The 22,662-nt window shown below is 46.0% G+C and overlaps 1 protein-coding gene across 2 annotated transcripts in view; it reads left to right on the top strand.

Annotated features, from left to right (window-relative positions):
• The window catches only part of LOC310670137 (uncharacterized protein), a 45,694-nt gene extending 27,547 nt beyond the window's left edge, over positions 1-18,147 (top strand). The window contains exons 2-4 of one of the 2 annotated variants that reach the window (XM_083424872.1): positions 6,599-6,979; positions 10,493-10,643; positions 13,158-18,147. In XM_083424872.1, coding sequence (XP_083280998.1) covers positions 6,599-6,979; positions 10,493-10,643; positions 13,158-15,328 — 2,703 coding nt within the window. In that variant the 3' untranslated portion in view covers positions 15,329-18,147. Of the gene's footprint in view, positions 1-6,598; positions 6,980-10,456; positions 10,644-13,157 lie in introns of both variants that reach the window. The other variant, XM_083424871.1, reaches the window with a different exon arrangement.
• Positions 18,148-22,662: the final 4,515 nt, after the last annotated feature.

Here is a 22,662-nt window from a genome sequence, read left to right as displayed (position 1 = left end):
TGAGGTGATCAGGAACTCCCATTTCTTTAAGAACTTGCCATAGTTTGCTGTGCTCAACACAGTCAAATGCTTTTGCGTAGTCAATGAAGCAGAAGTAGATGTTTTTCATGAACTCTCAGCATGTTTGCAATTTGGTCTCTGGTTCCTCTGCCCCTTCGAAATCCAGCTTGCACTTCTGGGAGTTCTCAGTCCACATACTGCTTAAGCCTGTCTTGTAGAATTTTAAGCATAACCTTGCTAGCGTGTGAAATGAGAGCAATTGTGCGGTAGTTGGAACAGTCTTTGGCACTGCCTTTCTTTGGGATTGGGATGTAGACTGACCTTCGCCAATCCTCTGGCCACTGCTGAGTTTTCCAAATTTGCTGGCATATTGAGTGTAGCACCTTAACAGCATCATCTTTTAAAATTTTGGTTTTCAGGGAAGAAGCAGCCCTGGAAAATAAGGCAGGAATTCACCTTGAATCTTGCTAGCAAAATCATTCCATAGCTTTATGTGAGGGTGTGGCTGCTAATCTTAAAGCCAGGATGAGCACTAACAATTGGGCATCATTTCCACTGTTATTAAAAATAAAATAAAATACTATTCTGCTTCTAAAGAAACCCTTTGGAATGCATTCTTACTCTTTTTTCATATAAAAAATTCAAACAGGTGTGCAAAGGTGCTCCTGTGCAATGCAATGTCAGAATAACAAAATAATGAAACATCTCACAAGAGCCTTGTTTTTTAAATATACAGCTAAAAACCCTTAAAACTCGTACAACACTTACCAAATACAAATCTAATAGCAGAGCCCCCAGGCACTAGGAGGCAACCTGATGCTCAAGGCTTAACCTCCCCCCCCAACTCTGAGCTTTTGGTTTCTCTTTAGACACTCATCTGTGGTCGCCTGGAGCATTTGAGGGGAAAGAGAGATAACATTCTGGCATACGAAGCAAACATAGAAAAAGAAAGTTTAATGTACATATAATGCTGTGCTTGAATGCATTGTAATAAAAATACTATAAAGGGAAGTTTCTCTTAGACTTAGGCAAGAGGTTCCACTCTGACAAAAGCCTCAGAGGAGGCTGGATCTTTCCTCATAACTCATCGCTGGAGGCATATGTCACGGCTAAAATGGCCGCTATTTCTTTAATGCGAATAAAGCTGGGTCAGCATGACTCAGTGGCCTGAAGCAGGTTGTATATATAAAGTGAGAAATGTTAGTTTATGCTGAGGCTGGTGTTTGGGTTGGTTGTTTAGTGCTGGTGTGTATAGTTATTCAGTCGTGTTTTGCCCAAAGACTTTTAAGAATAAAACTCTGCAAGGATATTCTCGTGGACTCTTTTGTGCCGACAAGCGTCCGAGGACCAGGCTGAGGAGACAAAGGGAGGTCAGAACCCTTTCCTTCTTTTTTTTGCTTTTTACAAATACTGACAGCATAAGCTGCAGAGCTCTCACGGAAGGAAGCTTAAACTTGAGAAGCCAGTGTGTTCTTGCTGGAGATGGCTAGGAGAAGCAGCAGCAGCAGTTGCAAATAAGTCATGCAATGTTGAAGAAGCTTAGGATCTCCCTCTGGAACCAGAGAGAGGAAAGCTTACGGAATTACATAAAGGACTGATCATTGTTTGCAACGTGCTACTTTATCATGCTTATCTTATTGTTAGACTGTTTAAGACTGTTCTGCAGTAAAGCATCAAAACTTATGTTTGTGATGGAGAGAATTCATTTCCACACAAGATCCAGATCAGGAATTCCACGGAACAACTTTAACAGTACTTGAAGGGTACTTCAACAAGTACCTGAAGGGACGCGGGTGGTGCTGTGGGTTAAACCACAGAGCCTAGGGCTTGCCGGTCAGAAGGTCGGCGGTTCGAATCCCCGCGACGGGGTGAGCTCCTGTTGCTTGGTCCCTGCTCCTGCCAACCTAGCAGTTCAAAAGCTGTCAAAGTGCAAGTAGATAAATAGGTACCGCTCCGACGGGAAGGTAAACGGTGTTTCCGAGTGCTGCTCTGGTTCACCAGAAGTAGCTTAGTCATGCTGGCCACATGACCCGGAAGCTGTACGCCGGCTCCCTCGGCCAGAAAAGCGAGATGAGCGCCGCAACCCCAGAGTTGTCTACAACTGGGTCTAATGGTCAGGGGTCCCTTTACCTTTACCTTTACTTGAAGGCCCAAACCAAGAATTACAACGACCTCTTCCTCAAAATGGTTCAGCCTCCACCACCTTTACTGCAGTCAACTGAAGGCAACCAACTATGCCCTGGGCCCCCCGATCTTTCTCACTGCCAATGAAAACTAATAAATGAAAAGGAAGAGAACCTTCCCACATCACACTGACACAAACACCTTGCATATGAACTTTGCAAAATAATGAAAGTGTACTACCCCTCCCCCACCCCGCTTGCTCTCCCCACCTCTCAATTCCCCAGCCTTACACTGTATACAACATTAAAGTCTGTCTGTCTATGTGAATTTTTATGATATCCAAACAGAGTAGCTTATAGTTAGGAAGCCAATACCCTCCCTTCAGATGTGAAGGAAATAAGCAGCTATCCTATCCTAAAAGACATCTGAAGGCATCCCTGTTTAGGGAAGTTTTTGATATTTAATGCTGTACTGTTTTTAGCACTTGATTGGAAGCCGCCCAGAGTGGCTGGGGAAACTCAGCCAATGGGCGGGGTATAAGTAATAAATTATTATTATTATTATTATTATTATTATTATTATTATTATTATATAATGATCTTCCTCTGTTTCACTTCAGATAATTCAGTGGGGCCTCTTCTCAGTTCATTCTCTTCTGGATCAGTGCCTTAATCCTTTGAAGATTTTGTATATTACTGAATAGTCATTGAGGTGTCCCCAGATATTGTTGTCCAGTTCCCATCAGCTTCAGCCAGCAGGGCAGACAGTCAAGGATGATAGAATCTCTAATCTGGACCCCACCACCTTGGCTCTGCTGCCCTATATCCTTCCCATAGAAAGAAATGTGAAAATAAATTTTGGACGCTATAGATTTATCCTGGTCTGGTGCATGCAATGTCTTTTGTTTTGCAGCTGTGTGATTTGTCCGCATATTGTATTGTGGTGGCCATTGGCTATAAACAATAAAATTTATAGATACAGTAGATTGAACTGCAAAAATAAGTAATAAAATATATAAAACGATTTTATTTTTTTGGTCCTCACTCCCAAATGGTGTGTGTGTTTTCGGTTATATTGTGCTTTTGGTTATATTGGGGGGTGGGGGGGGTGGGGAAGTATGAAGACCAAAACTGCTCCCCTCCTCTGCTGAATGAATGCAGGAGACCAGAGGCAGCAAATGAAAAAGCAGGGAAAGACAAACCCTCCAAGTGCCACTATTTAGAATTAGAGAATGGAGTTATCCAACCCCTGGCCCTCTGAAGGCAATCCTGTATAGGAAAGTTTTTTAATGTTTAATGCTTTATTATGTTTTTTATATATGTTGGAAACTTCCCAGAGTGGCAGGGCAGCGTAATAAGATGTGCGGTGTATAAATAGTAAAATTATATTTATGGAATGGGATGTCCCTATTTTCATCAGAGAAATGTTGGAGGGTTTGGAAAGGTCGGTTGCTGGAGCTAAGTGATTGCATGATCCCAACCAGCAGAACTGGAAACTGGACTGCCTCCTCCAGCTACCCATTCGGGCTGCAGGCATAGCTGTCAACCTTCCCTTTTTTTGCCGGAAATTCCCTTATTCAAGCGCCGTTTCCCGCGGCTATCCCGGATTGTTAGATATCCTGTAGACTGTCCCCGGGACAGGAGAGGCTGCTGTTCCCTTATTTTCAAATCTGGCTGCAGGGAGGCATCGTCCCAGCTTTCTGAAAATATTTACTGATGAGGATTGCACATCAGATTGTGATTGATTGCACATCAGATCACAAGGAGACTTATTTGTGCAACATTCTGGATATCCTATAAGATGCCAGGTAGATTCCAATTATACAATAAATATTGAGGGACAGCGCAAGGGGGCGCATCCAGCCTTGCAGCCTCCCAGGGCCCAACCCACAGCCAGCGAGCTCCGATGCTCAGAGGCAGGAAACGGGGCCAGCCAGGGGGACTCGAGAGCGGCTGCACTTTCCTGTCCCCCGCCGAGGAGAGCGGAGGAGCAGCGGCCCGTGGCCTGGCGAGTTTCCCCGGAGAGGAGCCGGATTTCTGTGCGGGGACGGAGCGAGGAGTCCGAGGTGCAGGAGGCTGGAGGGGGAGGAGGAGAGCACGTGCGCCTGGCAGGATCAGGCCCCGAGTCCAGCCAGAGGCTGCAGGGCGCCCCCCCCAAACCGGGCAGGAAGGGGAAGGGGCGCAGCTCAGGGGCAGGGCATCTGCAGGAGGGCACAGGGGCAAACATCTCTGGCTCAGGCTGGCACGGACCCTGCCGGAGACCCTGGGGAGCTGCTCCCTTCAGTCCTGAGCTCAAGGGGCAGAATGAGGGGTCCAAGGCAGCTGCTGCTTCGCGATGGACGCTGCATATAGTCGTCCCATGATCAGCGGCGTCGTTGGGGCTTTTGCCGCCCCTCTCCCTGTCCCTCACCAGGGAGCCCAGCCCATTTCGACGGAGAGGGAAGGGGAGGCGGGGGGGGGGGGAAAGGAAGAGGAGTGCAGTAGGGAGGTGTCCCTCTCACCCTGCAGCCCCCTGACACCCTTTGCAGACCACTACTCCTGCCCCCCCTTCCTCTGCCAGTGCCATTGATAAATCTATCGCCCTCCTTCGTGAACTGATCGCCTTTTAAAGCTCTCTTAGCCACCACCATCGTCGCATCTTGTGGCAATGATGTCCATCCGATTCATTTCGCAAGGAAATGGCTTCTTTTGTCAGCCCCAAATCAAGGTACACTGTGCCTACACATGGAGGTTGTGTTGATCTGTCAAGGCTAATAAAACAGCTAATAGAGCTATTCCCCGGAGAATGCATAGGATCTTTTCCCAAGCTGTCAAAGCTAGTGACCTCTTGTGTCTGCCTGTAAATAAGTGAGAGAGCCTTAAGCCTGTTTCATTAATTGTCTTATTTCCACCTTCCTCAGTAAGGCAGCAGAGTTTTCAGATGAATGCTGAGGGTTGAAGTGAGTGCCAGTTTTGCAAATGCAGAGGAAAGGAAGATTCTTAAGAAGTGTGGCATATGGAAATGAATTAATGATAATAAATACATTGAAGACAGTATTGTAAAAGACTGAGGAAGGCGAAATTGAAATTAGCTATTCATGTTAAGATTATTACTCCTTTCATTTCTATACTGCTTCATATTTTTAAGAAAAAAATCTCAAAGTAATTAGAGAGAAATCTCAATTCAGTTTGTGTCCATAGGATGTTGAGAACATTAAATCTGTAGATCCAGGAGTTCTCTCCTCCTGATAGCCTCAGATTTGATTGTTCTTTCTGATAGAGCAGGAGGAACGGAACATTTATGGGCTTAAAGCTGCATTGATTCTGGAGGCCACATTCCAGTGAGCTTTGTGGCCAATGTATGCACATGCATGCGCACCCAGAAAAGAGATGCAGACCATAAAGTCACATGCACACATTCCAGAGGTGCTGCACACACTCACCAGACATGCCATCTAGCATACATACAAGTCTTGGAAACACAATCAGTATGTTTAGACCTTCCAACCCCAGTGCTGGGCTGGAGGAGAAATAAGAGCACAAGAAGACCCTGCTGAATTAGCAATGAGATATATGGAAAAAAGACCCTTCTGATCGTTCTTTAGAAATCCTCTTTGAAGAGCAGCCAGAGGGATCATTTATTTCCAGAGCAGGGCTTTTACGCCATTTCAGCACTGTACTGGTTTGTGCTGAAATTGGAGTTGAAAAGATCTCTCTAAGGGCCCTTTAGGCATATTTCTCTCCAGGACAGACAGAGATCTTCATCCGATGATCAGATCAGGAGATGGAAACGGCAGGGAGTAGCAGGACACACCCTGAGGCTTGGCAAACCATGTTCAGCCAATGGACTGCAAGTTAGAATGTCTTCAGTCAAGAGTTTGTGACCATCAAATTTAAAATATTTTGGAGTGGGTTGTTTGATTTTGTTGGTTAATATTCCTTTTGTCAGTTTGTTTCTTAGGCTGTGCAGATACCATACATTTAAAGCACGTGGCTTCCCCCAGAGAACCACAGGACCTGTAGTTTATTGCTACAGCTCTCAACACCCCTAACAAACTGCAGCTGGCAGGATTTCTTGGGTGGAGCCATGTACTTTCAATGTTCGGTGGGTCTGTCGCAGCCTTAATCATATACAAAGACCTGTTGCTGCCTTTCCAACATGCTAGAAGTTGCAGCCAGGATCAGCATTCCCTGTCCACTGAACATGCTCAGTCCTCTCACTGGGTTGCTTTTGGATTTCCCTCCCTCTGCCTTGGTCCCCCCCCCCCAAATATTATTTGTACTTCCATAAACCTTGATGTTTCCCCCAGTCTTTGGATAACTTCCCCTTGTCCCTGGGTGGAGTCGTTTGGGTGACATAATGATTGTTATTCACATCCTGAACATCAGAAATAGAAAGAGTAATAATATATTTCAAAAACTGGCTAATGGTTAAAAAATGTGCTTTTGTTTTTATTCTTGAGTTTTATTTTACTTTGTGTTTATTTCTTTTCCAGGAGGGTGACGTAAAAATGGAAGAGCAGAGACCCAGGAGACCCATTCAAAGGGAGAGACTGGAGTGCAAAGGAAAGAAGCCTCCTGCCGGCCAAGTTGGGACCATCAGGGATCTTCTGCCTCGGGCAGATTTATGTCAAATTAAGCAGGAGGCAGAAGAGGGGCAGCCGCAGCAGCACTGGGAGGCCCAGAAGCAGGATTTCCTGAAGACGATGCAGCCCCCTCATTCAGGGTGGGAAACCCCACAGGCTCCCAGTCCTCCCCACTCCGGGGATGGTGTCCTCTCCTTCAGGGGAGCTGTGGATGCCAGTCGGTGGCCCAGTGGGAGAGCAGGGGGGACAGACCAGACCCTGCTCCCAGACACTGAGGGGCTTCTGGGAAAGGTAAGTGCCCTCCTCTCACCTGGGTTTCCAGCACCTGGAGGTCACAGGTCCACTGCCTCTCGACATGGAGGTTCTATTTAGCTATGGTGGTGAATATTCCTCCTCCCTGCACTTTCTCTCTAATCCACTTTAAAAAGGCTTGCTGGACCAAACCTTACATGGGAGGTTTGCGATCATATCTCCTGATGTTGTTACTTTAATAAAGCAACCACAGGGGACTCTGAATTTTATCAGAGCACAAGCTACGTCAGAAGCAGAGTCCTTCCACCAACCCTCATTTTCCTCCTCTAAATTGCCTCCATTTCCAAAATGCTCTTTGGTCCCCACAGAGGTAAAAATCTTGGCACATCTTGCAGCCTCAGCAATCCCATGTGTAGTTGCATTAAATAAGACTGGCCTCCCTTGCAAGGTTGTTGCAAGATTTATTAAGATAATGGCCAGGTTCAGATGACTGAATCACAGCCTGAAAAGCCTGGTTAAAAATAGGAACAGTTTTTAATGCATTGCTGCAGCAAAGTTACAATAAAACCTAAGTTGACCCAAGTTTAAAACCAAAAACTCTAGCCGCCACTGCAGTCTCCTGGCCCCCACAACCAGAATGCATCACTCCAGGAAGGACCCCCACCCAACCTTTAGTGAGAGAGGGCAAAAGAAAAGGACTCCGCATGGGTAGTTGCACAAATTTACCAGCTGTGGTCCTGCACTGGCAGCAAGGCTAACAAACAGGGGAGCTGGGAATGTGCTGATCCCGTATCTCCCTGCACCTGCCTCCTGACCTAATTGTCCCAGCTTACCTCATGATTGGGCGGGCTCTGATGGTGAACTGTGATGAAACCAGGCAGTCTCTTATGAGCAGTAACTAGCAAACTTTTCATTTTGCCCAAACCAGGAAACTACAGCTGCCAGCTTTGGAATAAGCTGGGAGATTAAGCTAACTTCAAACTGTGCTTGGTCAAAACAGGAAACTCTGGTTGATCAGTGGCTTCATAGAATCATAGAATCATAGAATCATAGAATCATAGAGTTGGAAGAGACCACAAGGGTCATCGAGTCCAACCCCCTGCCAAGCAGGAAACACCATCAGAGCACTCCTGACATATGGTTGTCAAGCCTCTGCTTAAAGACCTCCAAAGAAGGAGACTCCACCACACTCCTTGGCAGCAAATTCCACTGTCGAACAGCTCTTACTGTCAGGAAGTTCTTCCTAATGTTTAGGTGGAATCTTCTTTCTTGTAGTTTGTATCCATTGCTCCGTGTCCGCTTCTCTGGAGCAGCAGAAAACAACCTTTCTCCCTCCTCTATGTGACATCCTTTTATATATTTGAACATGGCTATCATATCACCCCTTAACCTCCTCTTCTCCAGGCTAAACATGCCCAGCTCCCTTAGCCGATCCTCATAAGGCATTGTTTCCAGGCCTTTGACCATTTTGGTTGCCCTCCTCTGTACACGTTCTAGTTTGTCAGTGTCCTTCTTGAACTGTGGTGCCCAGAACTGAACACAGTACTCCAGGTGAGGTCTGACCAGAGCAGAATACAGTGGCACTATAACTTCCCTTGATCTAGATGCTATACTCCTATTGATGCAGCCCAGAATTGCATTGGCTTTTTTAGCTGCCGCGTCACACTGTTGGCTCATGTTAAGTTTGTGGTCAACCAAGACTCCTAGATCCTTTTCACATGTACTGCTCTCAAGCCAGGTGTCACCCATCTTGTATTTGTGCCTCTCATTTTTTTTGCCCAAGTGCAATACTTTACATTTCTCCCTGTTAAAATTCATCTTGTTTGTTTTGGCCCAGTTCTCTAATCTGTCAAGGTCGTTTTGAAGTGTGATCCTGTCTTCTGGGGTGTTAGCCACCCCTCCCAGTTTGGTGTCATCTGCAAATTTGATTAGGATGCCCTTGAGTCCATCATCCAAGTCGTTGATAAAGATGTTGAATAAGACCGGGCCCAAGACAGAACCCTGTGGCACCCCACTAGTCACTCTTCTCCAGGATGAAGAGGAACCATTGATGAGCACCCTTTGGGTCCGGTCAGTCAGCCAGTTACAAATCCACTGAGTGGTAGCATAGTCAAGACCGCATTTTACCAGCTTCTTTACAAGAATATCATGGGGCACCTTGTCAAATGCCTTGCTGAAATCAAGGTAGACTACATCCACTGCGTTCCCAACTGCTTCGTGGTTTGACTGATCCCACTGATAGCAGTAAAAATAGGAAGCCCTGTTGCGTTCGAAGGGGTTGTTTGGACAGAGTCTCTGATCAGCATGCCTAGCAGGACAGGCTTAAAAAGGTAAAGGGACCCCTGACCATTAGGTCCAGTCGTGACCGACTCTGGGGTTGTGGCGCTCATCTCGCTTTATTGGCCGAGGGAGCCGGTGTACACCTTCCGGGTCATGTGGCCAGCATGACTAAGCAGCTTCTTGCGAACCAGAGCAGCGCACGGAAACACCGTTTACCTTCCCGCCAGAGCGGGACCTATTTATCTACTTGCACTTTGACATGCTTTCGAAATGCTAGGTTGGCAGGAGCAGGGACCGAGCAACGGGAGCTCACCCTATTGCAGGGATGCGAACCGCCGACCTTCTGATCGGCAAGTCCTAGGCTCTGTGGTTAACTCACAGTGCCACCCGTGTCCCAGGACAGGCTTAGGAAGCTATTCTTCTTCTTCTTCTTCTTCTTCTTCTTATTATTATTATTATTATTTGCATCCTGGGTTGCCTCTGCCCATCTGGGTAGCTTCCAACAAAATAAAAACCATCAAAAATTTCCTTGTAAAAGGCTGCCTTCGGAAGTCTTCCATTTTGTAGAAATGGCCTTCGGTTTTAAAGAATTGCCCTCTTTAAGGAATCACGTGGTGTAAACATTTAAGTTGTCCTCTAGGTCCAAGCACACACAGACACACACATAGGAGCAATCAGTGCTCTAAAGTGCTTATCTTGCAAACTTGCCATCTAAGTTGTTTACTCCTGACCAAAGCTCCTGTTTCCCTAAAGGACAGGAGGGGGAGCAGAGGAGGAAACGGATGGGTTTGAAGGCTCCTTCCACCAGCCGCCTCTCTCCCCTGAGCAAGAAGAGCAAAGGGTGTTTGCAGGGCAGGAGGACAGAGGAGGCAGCAGCGAGGGCAGAGGGAGCAGTGGGCGGATCCCTCCTCTCCCAGGGGGTCCTGATGCAAGCAAGGGGCTTCCTTCTTCTCCATGCAAGGGCCACCCATGTATTCAGAGCAGTTCTTTGCAAATTAACTCTTAAGTTCCAAGGGATCTACTCTCAGGCCACTAATGTGCATACCGTGCCAGCCTTAGGAAGGGAGGTGGGACAGGGAGGTGAAAGGAATTGCCAAAGGTGTTTGAAAATGGGTGGGGGCTCTTGGGAAGGGGGTGCCCAATTGGGGCTTCTCCAGGGGCAGCAGAATGTCTTGGGCAGGAGAATCCCTGCAGGGGCTCTCGGACTCCCTTGGCTGCTTCTTCTCTCCCTCCCAGAAAGCTGCAACTTGCTCTGGCTTCTGCGCTCTTCAGGAAGCTGAACCTGCAAACCTAGCTGAGACTGAACCTGCAACCCTGGCCAGGATGGAAGGAGGAAGATGGACGGTTGACCTGGTCAGGCTCTCTCCTGCATCCCTCCCCACAACCTCTGAGCATTCCCTCCCAGGACCCTTGGAGAAATCTGGTGAGTTCCAGGGGAGAGGAGATGGGGACAGGGATAGATGGATGGTGGCGGGAGAAAGAGGAAAAGATGGAGAGGAGACAAATGGAAGGAAGTTCCTGACAGGAAGAAGGAAGGGATGAGGCCTTCTCCAAAGCAGCTCTTTGTTTCTTGAATCCTTTTCATAAAGTAGTTGGGGCAGATTTTCTTCCTCCAGGCTTTGAAATCTTAGGTGTTATTTCCCCAGCAGGAATAATTGATGATAATGATGTGGCACACCAATCCTGAAAAACGGGTGAAGGGGAATGGAAATGCTTCCCATAATTATTTATAATTAATCTATTACCCTTATTTTTTATAGACAGGGTCAGAGTGATACATTCCACCAGCATCAAAATAAATGCATGCAGCTCCCCAGTTTGGCGGACTTAAGGGACAAAGGACCCGTTATCATGATACACAATTCCTGTGGCTGGAGGCTCTACACTTAGGATTGGACATATAAAGTCCAAGAGCGTCTGGTATTAGAAGCAAATTGTGTAAACTTGCCAATCTTACATACCGGGATTGTTTGTGAGAGTGAGTGAGTGGGATAATAATTTATAGCACCCCTGTAATTTTGTCCGTCCCTAAGCTTCTATGGGTGGGATGCGGGTGGCGGTGGGACGCAGGTGGCGCTGTTGGTAAAACCTCAGCGCCTAGGGCTTGCCGATCGCATGGTCGGCGGTTTGAATCCCCGCGGCGGGGTGAGCTCCCGTCTTTCGGTCCCAGCTCCTGCCCACCTAGCAGTTAGAAAGCACCCCTAAGTGCAAGTAGATAAATAGGTACCGCTTTATAGCGGGAAGGTAAACGGCCTTTTCGTGTGCTGCGCTGGTGCCGGCTCACCAGAGCAGCTTCGTCACGCTGGCCACCTGACCCGGAAGGGTCTCCGGACAGCGCTGGCCCCCGGCCTCTTAAGTGAGATGGGCGCACAACCCTAGAGTCGGACAGGACTGGCCCCTACGGGCAGAGGTACCTTTACCTTTTCCTTTAAGCTTCTATGGAGATATTGTGGTACAACCTTGGTACAAATTTCAAAATAAGTACACAAAGCCAACAAAGAGACTCAGAGGTTTATAGTGGCACCAGGTAAAGGGACCCTTGACCATTAGGTGCAGTCGTGACTGACTCTGGGGTTGTGGCGCTCATCTCGCTTTACTGGCTGAGGGGGCCGGCGTACAGCTTCCGGGTCATGTGGCCAGCATGACTAAGCCACTTCTGGAGAACCACAGCAGCACACAGAAACGCCATTTACCTTCCCTATTTATCTACTTGCACTTTGACATGCTTTCGAACTGCGAGGTTGGCAGGAGCAGGGACCGAGCAACGGGAGCTCACCCTGTCACGGGGATTCGAACCGCCGACCTTATGATCGGCAAGCCGTGGCTCTGTTGTTTAGACCACAGTGCCACCCGTGTCCCTTAAAGATCCCTTAGAGAGATCCTTTAATTCCAATCTCAGCAGGAATCAGCACAGTGCTGAGATGGGATAGGAGTCCTGATCTAGAGATAAATAATCCCACTGGCTGCTCTTTAAAGAGGGTTTCTAAAGAACAATCAGAAGGGTCTTTTTTCATGGATCTCATTGCTAATTCAGCAGGGTCTTCTTGTGCTCTTATTTTTCCCCACCCCAGCACTGGGGTTGGAAGGTCTAAACATGCTGGTTCATAGCTGTCAACTTTCAGATTTGAAAATAAGGGATCAGCAGCCTCACCTGTCCCCACATCCCCATGTCCCTGTGGCACCAGGTATCCTACTCAAAATTCCACTTTGCCAGACCGCAGGCCACAAAAGCTTAGGCCATAATACCTTTATCAGCTTTTAAGGGCTGCAAAAGATGAAAAAACAGAAGCACAGTTCATCTATGGAATCCATCCTACAGGAGACAGTGACAGCCAGCAACTTGGAGAGCTTGAAAAAAAGGATAAGACTGATGTCTCTGCTCTGCCCTCGTGGTCCAGGCAATAATGCTTCTTGATACTAGTTTCTGGAAAGCACACGAAGGCAGAGAAGACTCTTGTGCTCCAGTCCTGCTTGCCGGTTTCCCACAGGCATCTGGTTGGCCTCTGTGAGAAGAGGATGCTGGACTAGGTGGGCCTTTGCCTGATCCAGCAGGCTCTTCTTAGGTTCCAATATATTGCAATATTTTTACAGGTACATGTAGCACTTAAGTTTTACTGATTTCACTAAGGAGATATTGTTACTCGAGCATGAGATCATTTCCTCACTTGAAAAATAAAAATACAGAGATGTATCTAATAAGCTAATTCCACCATAGATTTGTATAATAAAATGATGGTGCATTATTAAGTGTGAATGAAGTGCTCAGGTTCTGCTGTTGCCATTATCTCATCTGCTTTGCAAAAAATTTGGAACCTAGAGAGGACAGTGGAGATTGGAGACGGTGTTAAAATGAGAGAAGATGCAGATTGGGATTGACATGTGTTCAGTTCCATTCTTGTATTTCTTGAAAGTCTAACAGGATTCTCTTTCCTCCCAGACTCCCAAACAGGTGAGGAAGATGAAGGTCAGAATTCTATGGAGCCACATGTGAATTTATTGGGAAGAAGAAAGAAACTGAGGATACAACAACAAACTCACAAAGCAGAGATACTATTTGAATGTATGAAGTGTGGAACGAGCTTTAGTCATAGTCAAGCACTTAAAATACATCAACGAACTCACACGGGTGAGAAACCATTTAAATGTATCGAGTGCGGTAAGAGGTTCAGTCAAAGTGGACATCTTAGAATACATCAACGAACTCATACAGGGGAGAAACCATTTAAATGTATGGAGTGCGGTAAGAGCTTCAGTGAAAGTCAGAAACTTAGAATACATCAGCAAACTCACACGGGGGAGAAAGCATTTAAATGTATGGAGTGCGGTAAGAGCTTCAGTGAAAGTGGGAATCTTAGAAAACACCAACGAACTCACACAGGGGAGAAACCATTTAATTGTATGGACTGCGGTAAGAGCTTCAGTACGAATGGAGCACTTACAATACATCAGCGAACTCACACTGGGGAGAAACCATTTAAATGTATTGAATGTAGAAAGATCTTCAGTACAAGTGGGAATCTTAGAATACATCAACGAACTCACATTGGGGAGAAACCATTTAAATGTATGGAGTGCGGTAAGAGCTTCAGTCAAAGTGGACATCTTAGAATACATCAACGAACTCACACGGGTGAGAAACCATTTAAATGTATGGAGTGTGAAAAGAGCTTCAGAACGAATGGAGCACTTACAAGTCATCAGCGAACTCACACTGGGGAGAAACCATTTAAATGTATTGAATGTGGAAAGGGCCTCAGTGATAGTGAATCACTTAGAATACACCAACGAACTCACATAGGGGGGAAACCATTTAAATGTATTGAATGTGGAAAAAGCTTCAGTACGAATGCAGCACTTACAATACATCAACGAACTCACACGGGGGAGAAACCATTTAAATGTATGGAGTGCGGTAAGAGCTTCAGTCAAAGTGGAAATCTTAGAATACATCAACGAACTCATACAGGGGAGAAACCATTTAAATGTATGGAGTGCGGTAAGAGCTTCAGTGAAAGTCAGAAACTTAGAATACACCAACGAACTCACACAGGGGAGAAACCATTTAATTGTATGGAGTGCGGTAAGAGCTTCAGTATGAATGGAGCACTTACAATACATCAGCGAACTCACACGGGGGAGAAACCATTTAAATGTATTGAATGTAGAAAGATCTTCAGTACAAGTGGAAAACTTAGAATACATCAACGAACTCACATGGGGGAGAAACCATTTAAATGTATGGAGTGCAGTAAGAGCTTCAGTCAAAGTGGATATCTTAGAATACATCAACGAACTCACATGGGGGAGAAACCATTTGAATGTAGGGAGTGCAATAAGAGTTTCAGTCGAAGTGGATATCTTAGAATACACCAGCGAACTCACACAGGGGAAAAACCATTTAATTGTATGGAGTGCGGTAAGAACTTCAGTATGAATGGAGCACTTACAATACATCAACGAACTCACACGGGAGAGAAACCATTTAAATGTATTGAATGTAGAAAGATCTTCAGTACAAGTGGGAGTCTTAGAATACATCAACGAACTCACACAGGGGAGAAACCATTTAAATGTATGGAGTGCGGTAAGAGCTTCAGTCAAATTGGACATCTTAGAATACATCAACGAACTCACACAGGTGAGAAACTATTTAAATGTATGGAGTGCGGTAAGAGCTTCAGTCAAAGTGGACATCTTAGAATACATCAGCAAACTCACACGGGGGAGAAAGCATTTAAATGTATGGAGTGCGGTAAGAGCTTCAGTGAAAGTGGGAATCTTAGAAAACACCAACGAACTCATACAGGGGAGAAACCATTTAAATGTATGGAGTGTGGTAAGAGCTTCAGTCAAAGTGGATATCTTAGAATACATCAACGAACTCATACAGGGGAGAAACCATTTAAATGTATGGAGTGCGGTAAGAGCTTCAGTGAAAGTGGAGCACTTAGAAGACATCAACGAACTCATACAGGGGAGAAACCATTTAAATGTATGGAGTGCGGTAAGAGCTTCAATGTAAGTGGGAACCTTAGAAAGCATCAGCTAACTCATACACACGATGAAAATTACAGGTGTATTCCTTCTTTGAGGCAAAGAAAGCCCTGAAAAATGCTTACAAAGCTGCCCTGACAGCCGGAAATTCTATCAGATATCAAGCCTAGCTTGCTGCCCGTGCCCTAAAAAAAGAGTATAAAGACCTAATACTCCACCAAAAGAATGCCAATACCAGAAAATGTTGGCTAGAATTAATTAGTGCGGCAAAAGCAAACGATCAGACACTATTCTGGAAACTGGTAGCTTCTGGCACCCATAAAGCTTTCCCCCCCTTAACCTCACAAATTTCCCCTAGCCTTTGGGTCTCATTCTTCCAATCTTTGTACGAGGATGCTGAACCTCCACCACGGAATTATAATATAGAACAACTGGCTAAATGGCCTCCAGTTTCAATAACTGAAGTGAAATCATATATAAACCAACTGAAAACGGTCAAAGCCCCAGGCTCAGACGGCATTACACCAGAAGTGATAAAAGCACAGGTGGATTGGTGGGCACCGTTCTTAGCCAACCTCTTCACTTACATAGATGACACTGGCCGCATCCCAAGGGAATGGGGAACAGCCATAATAGTCCCAATCTATAAAAAGGGCAACAGAGGTGACCCAGAAAATTATAGGCCGATTAGCTTATTAAGTGTGATTAGTAAACTCTACTCAATGCACCTCCTTAATAAGTTTACAGAATGGCTAGAGAATGAAGATATTCTGGCAATAGAACAAGCGGGCTTCAGACCCGGAAGGTCCATGATAGATCATTGTCTAACCTTACAACATCTCATCGACAAATACAAATCAGGAGGGCAGGCCTCACTATACGTGGCCTTCGTCGGCCTAAAAGCAGCATTTGATACAGTCTCCAGAACCAGGCTCTGGGACAGACTACAGGGTACCAATATAGATAGAAGGCTCCTGCTCCTAATTCAGGCACTGCATGCAAACATGGCTCTTAGAGTCAGGTGCTGCCGCCTAGGACACCTAACGGACCCAATAAAAACCTTTAAAGGAGTCAGGCAAGGGTGCCTATTGGCCCCTCTACTATTTAATTTCTATCTAAATAACTTAGTATCTGCACTCAATGACTCAGAACTCCACCCCCCGAAGCTTGCAAATCGGCATATTTCAGTCCTGCTATATGCCGATGATGCGGTAATTCTATCTAGAACCCCCATTGGACTCAAAAGAGCACTAAGAAAGCTTGTAGCATACTGCGAATCTGAACGTCTCAAAATCAACTATCAAAAGACCAAGATACTCACTTTTGGGGAAAAACCAAAGCTTAGAAGTTGGGAACTCCAAGGCCATAAATTAGAACAAGTCACAAACTACAAGTATCTAGGAATGGTGGTACAGGCGTCAGGAACCAACAAATTACACATAAACTTCACCGGGAGTTCAGCGGGGGAAAAACGCAAATTGTATCCTTAAATTCTTCAGAGCACAAGGGGGCTTCTTTGTCCCCGCAGCTCTAAAGTTATACAAGGCCAAAACTTTGGCACAACTCCTCTATTGTTCCTTTTTGGACCCGCCTTCCTCTGCTTTCTCCCCCCTTGAGAGAGTTCAATCCAGACTTCTTAGAGCTCTCCTCCAGGTCCCCAGATGTGTCTCAAACGCATGGGTTAGATTGGAAACGGGGATGATGAGAGTGGAGGCTAGCATCTGCCTAATATCAATCTACAAATGGCTGACATTGAACCTGCTCCCCCGAGGGACAGCCCCATTGATCCTCTGTGACCAATTCCAGTCGGGCTGGCAGACTGCAGTCCTGAACACCCTTTGGAAATTGGGTTTTGCCCCTCAAGCCCTTCTAAGTCTGGGTTTGGACCAGGCAAAAGCTACGGTTAGGCAAAGAATATTAGACACCGAGAGACAGCAGGAATGTGCAAGGTGCCCCAAGTATAGAATTGGAGAAATCAGATATATAGCCGCACCGGCAGCATATCTCTTCTTTCTCGTATCTAGGGATGCAAGAAGCTCGGCTCTTCCCTCGCCGGTCCTGGATGGAGCCTTTAGAAGGGTCCCGTATGCTCAGAGACTTTGCACCTGTCCATTGGGAGAGATAGGAAGCCCAGAACACTTGTTCTTTAGATGTCCCTCTTATAAAGAGGCACGTAGTAAGATCATGGATCCCCTACTGGTGAGGCTCGCCGACCTCCCGCAAAAGCAAAAATTTGACCTTTTGCTGTTGGACAAAGATCAGAAGATGACCTGGATGGTCGCCAGATTCTGTCTACAGATCTGTAGGCGCAGACCATCGCCCAACTCAAAATGGTCCGGCATGAAAAGCCCCAGACACGGTTCCATGGGTGACTCTGAGTCAACTCCCTGGGACAGTTTATTGTTGTACATTGTTTCTAAATTTAGTGTTGTATATTGTTTTAACTGTCTGTTTTAACCATATTTGCACAGCAGTTTTTAACGTTGTGAGTGTCCTCTATTTAAGAGGCTTCTACTCTGTAGCCTCTTATAGTTGTATTATCTGCGAGTCTTTGTTGGTTTTTAGCTCTCATCTGTTTTAATTATTAGTTTTTTATCCATCCATTATCTGCGTTTAATCTTGTATTTTATTTGGATGTTTTATGCCTGTTTCCTTGTCCTCATTTGCCCTAACAATTACACTGGGCAACAATTTTTTACTTTTGGAATGTTGTCTAGATTTCTACAACTGATTTAGGGTGTTTTTTCACTGCTGAATCAGGAAATGGCATCCGTTTCTCTCCATCAGGTCAGGTTTTTGTGCTATGTTGATTTGAAAAAAATCAGATCTTGTGACAAAATCAATTACACTTTTGTGGCATTATCAGCTGATTTTTGTCAACACATATCATCCTAAATATGTTTTTAAGAGATAAAAATGTTTTCCCAACAACATATATTGATTACCTGATAGAAACATCGATTACTGTAAACTGAATGGTGGGCATTGATAAAGGTAAAAAGGTAAAGGTACCCCTGCCCGTACGGGCCAGTCTTGACAGACTCTAGGGTTGCGTGCTCATCTCGCTTAAGAGGCCGGGAGCCAGCGCTGTCCGCAGACACTTCCGGGTCACGTGGCCAGCGTGACGAAGCTGCTCTGGTGAGCCAGAGCTGCACACGGAAACGCCGTTTACCTTCCCGCTAGTAAGCGGTCCCTATTTATCTACTTGCACCCAGGGGTGCTTTCGAACTGCTAGGTTGGCAGTACACGTAAATTGCATGTTGCTTCACCATTTTTCAAACTTTAGGGCTTGAACTTCCGTTTCTTGGAACTCCTGGGATGCTCAGCGGCAGGGAGGTCTCTCTTCAGAGTCCAACAGTAGTCAGCCATCATGACTGCGTCCCAGCGACCCTGATACCTCTTTCATGTCCTGATGGAATCTCTCCCCCTGCTCGTCACTCATTGAACCCAGGTTATCAGGAAACCGGTCCATATGTGAAAATAGGTAGTGCATCTTGACGCTCATGTTGCAGCCCAGGTTTCTGAAAGCAGTCAGCATGTTGTTGACAAGTTCTGCGTAGTTTTTGGCCTTATTGTTGCCAAAAAAGTTCTTTACTACCAGAATAAATGCCTTCCACGCTTCCACTTGAGCGTTCCAGGCACTCATTACTTGAACTTTGCATAATCTATTGAAGACCTTTTTACTGATAGCATTTTCCAGCTGAATGAAAGGTCCATGTGTTAAATGTTCATTTGGTATTGCTTTTAAAACTCATCTCCTTTTTTCTGTGCTCTTGTGTTCCTGTTTTGAGCTGTTTTTATTAAATATTTTCTGCATTGGCTTTTGATCTGTGGAAGGTGACCAGTGAGGGTGTTTTTTTGTGTTTCTTAGTTCACAGAAATGTTTTAAAGGAATGTGTGAAAGAATTACGGCTAGGGGAGATTAGTGAAAGGGACTGACGAGTGAAGTGAAGATGGCTGTGAAGTCTCTGAACAGAGGTCCACAGCCTAAGGCCCGCGGGCTAGTTCCGGCCCAAATGGGGTTCGGATCTGGCCCGCAGATGGTCCAGAAATCGCCTCATGGTTCTGATTCATATAGTTTGGGCTGGACCATTTTTTCCTCTCTTCCTGACAGCGGCACCCCTCCCTCCCTTCTTCTGGCTTCTCCCCCACCCTGCGGAGGAAGGGGGCTAGCCTTTGATTGGTGCCAGCAGCATTGTTTCCCTCTGATTGGTTGCAGAGTTCTTTCCTCCTCCCTCCCGCCTCCTAGAGCCTAGGGCCTGGGCTTTGTTTGTGCCAGCGAGTGGTTCCATTCTGAGACACCCTCCCAGGGTTCTGGGGTGTATGAAGCCTTGTTTCCCTGTTTTTAACTCTGCTACCGAAAGCCTCCCCCCCTCGCTGCAGAAGGATACGTGTTCTCCGCTTTCCCATCTTGGAGGGGGAGACGCTTTTGGTAATGGAGTTAAAAACAGGGAAACACGTAGGCTTCGCATACCCCAGAACCCTGGGAGGGTGTCTCAGAATGGAACAGATATGCTGCAGTGCAGAACTGGGACCTTCGGAACTTTATTATTGTTTTTTGGTGCAATCTTTGGATCATATAGTAATGACAGAGTGTGTATGCGTACGCACGCTCCGTCCTGCTGCAAGGTTTGAGGACAGTGATCCAGCCCTCAACTTGATAAGGTTGCTGACCCCTGTCTCTGGGTGCACAAAAAAGAATTTGGAAGTGTTTGTTTTCATTCTTGGAGGCCATGCTATTTGACAACCCTCCCTTTTTCAAGAGCTAACTTCAGGGCTATGAGAGGCTAAGGAAAAGCCTTTTGTTTGTTTTTAATAAATAAAAAACCCTTCAAAATGTGAGAAATGTTTGTGGGGCCTCCACCTGTTGCTGCTGCTGCTGAGGGGGCCCTGGATCTCAGCCCCAAATGTCTGCCATGATGGTAGCAGGATGGGAGAAGTCAAGTGCCCAGAATCAAAAAGGAAAAGTATTTTCTGCATCTTTCTTGAATGAAATTGGTATGTCTGAAACCTCAGCCAAAGCTCATGTTGACAGCATAGAAGCTGTTGTTCAGTAACCGATTAATGCCATGTTTATCACTGCTCATGAAAAGTCTACCCTTCAGAGAAACAAGGCGGTATTTCATACAATATAATGATGTCCTAAATAAACAATCAGATATATTTGCCTTCTGGAGGGTGGGGCAAGATGCTGAGGGAATCTGTATTATATCTGGAGGACGGAAGGCGGGGGGGGGGGGGAGCTCAGTGCACCCAGAAGACACCAGTTGTTGGTCATGGTTGCATCTATACAAAGTGCATAGCCTTTGACCCTCCATAAAGAAATGGGGAGGAGACAAGAGCTGGAATAGCTGACCAGAAGGAAATGTAACCTGGGAACTTCATGTTGCTCCCCAGCTCCCTGACCCCAAGAAAAGACTCATCCAGGGAGGCAGGTGAGCATCACAACTAAACCCCACATTATGCTCTACAGTAGCTATTCACTCAGACAGGGCTATTTTCATTCAGTTCTTTGTGTTTGTGTGTGGTTGGTGGTGGTTTTACCTTCCCTTCTTCCCTTGCAATCATGACAAAAATGAAAGCTCCACGGCAATGCTTTTAGCCCCAGAAGAGGAGCTCCCCTTGGTGTCAAGGAAGGGGTCCAAGGGAGCATCTAGAGCCTACCATCCTTTTGTCCCTGGCCCCTTCCCCTCCTCTCTCTGCCATCCCAGGGCCACTCTTGACTCGCCAGCAGGAGACTAGATCTGTCTGTGATGATGAGATGTCCTGGCCGGTTGAAGGACCACTTCCTGTTTCCTGCAGCTCCATCCTGCCTTCTCATGCAAGGTGGAGTCATGAAGCAGGTGAAGGCTGAGCACACCTAAGGGTGACCCGGGGGGGGGGGTTCTGCTTAACCTTTCCCCGTCTGCTCCTTCTCTGGATCAAAATCCCCGCACCAGAAGGAGCAGCGTGAGGGCGCAATCAATGTTATGCAGCTGAGTTGAAAGGCATTGCTTCATGACCCGAAGAGCCCCTTCTCAAAAAACAAGCATTCAGAGAATTTAAACTACAGAGAGAGAGAGAGAAAGAAACACACACACACACACACACGTTTAGAACAGATAATTACCCCCCCCCCCAAGAGGCAGTCTGGTGCCCCATTGTGTAGGGGTCACTGTAACACACTCTACATGGGGCTGCCTTTGAAAAGTGCTCAGAAAGTTCAACTGGCTCAGAGTTGCAGACACATTGCTGACCAGGGCTGGCTCTAGGCAGCATAGGACCCTCTTATTAGTGAGAACTGTGGTTCTCAAGGAAGAGGCAGCCCAGGAATACAAGGTAGGAATTCACCTTGACACTTGCCAACAAAATCCTTTCATAGCTTTTTGTGAGGTTGTGGCTGCTAATCCTTAACCTGGGATGAGCACTAAGAATTGGGCCTCATTTCCTCTGTTATTTAAAATAATATAAAATGCATGTTCTGCTTCTAAAGAAACCCTTTAGAATGCATTTTTAGTCTTTTCTCATATTAAAAAAATCACTATTTTTAACAGCTGTGCAAACGTGCTCCTGTACAATGCAATGTCAGAATAACAAAAGAATGAAACATCTCATGAGAGCCTGGCTTTTTAAATATACAGCTAAAAAAACCTAAAAGCTCCTACAACACTTACGAGATACAAATCTAAAAGCAGAGCCCCCAGGCACTACAAGGCAATCTGATATTCACGCCTCCCCCCCCCCCCCATCCCAGCTCTGAGCTTTTGGTTTCTCTTAGACACTCATTTGTGGTCACCTGGAGCATTTGAGAAAAAGAGAGAGAACATTGTGGCATATGAAGCAAACATAGAAGAAGAAAGAGTGGGACCTTTTAGGCAAGAGGTTCCACTCAGAGGTTCCACTCTGACAAAAGCATCAGAGGAGGCTGGTATCTTTCCTAAAAACTCATCGCTGGAAACAGAAGCTGCAGAGCTGTAACAGAAGGAAGCTTAAACTTGAGAAGTCAGCGGGTGTTTGTTGGAGATGGCTAGGAGAAGCAGCAGCAGTTGCAAATAAGTTCTGCAATGATGAAGAAGCTTAGGATCTCCCTCTGGGACCCGAGAGAGGACAGTTCACAGGATTACATAAAGAACTGAACATTGTTTGCAATCTGCTACTTTATCATGTACATCTTATTTTAAGACTGTTGTGCAGTAAAGGTTCAAATGAATTATTCTTGTGATGGAGAGAACTCATTTCCCACACAAGGTCCAGATCAGGAATTCCATGGAACAACTTGAACAACAAGTACCTGAAGAACCAAACCACGATGTAGCCGTGCTCTTTCCATCCCTTTCCGAGAATTGCAGCAATCTGTTCCTCCAGATGGTTCTCCCTTCACTGCAGTCATCTGAAGGCACCAGCTATGCCCTGTTGGCCCCGATCTTTCTCCGTATGAAGGCTCCCTCCTCTGCTGAATGGAGGCAGGA

The sequence above is a fragment of the Podarcis tiliguerta genome, assembly GCF_965153285.1.
Source record: "Podarcis tiliguerta genome assembly, chromosome: 2".
In the NCBI taxonomy this organism is placed as follows: domain Eukaryota; kingdom Metazoa; phylum Chordata; class Lepidosauria; order Squamata; family Lacertidae; genus Podarcis; species Podarcis tiliguerta.
The sequence above is the reverse complement of the archived record's forward strand: the minus strand, read 5'-3'. Positions and strand labels throughout refer to the sequence as shown.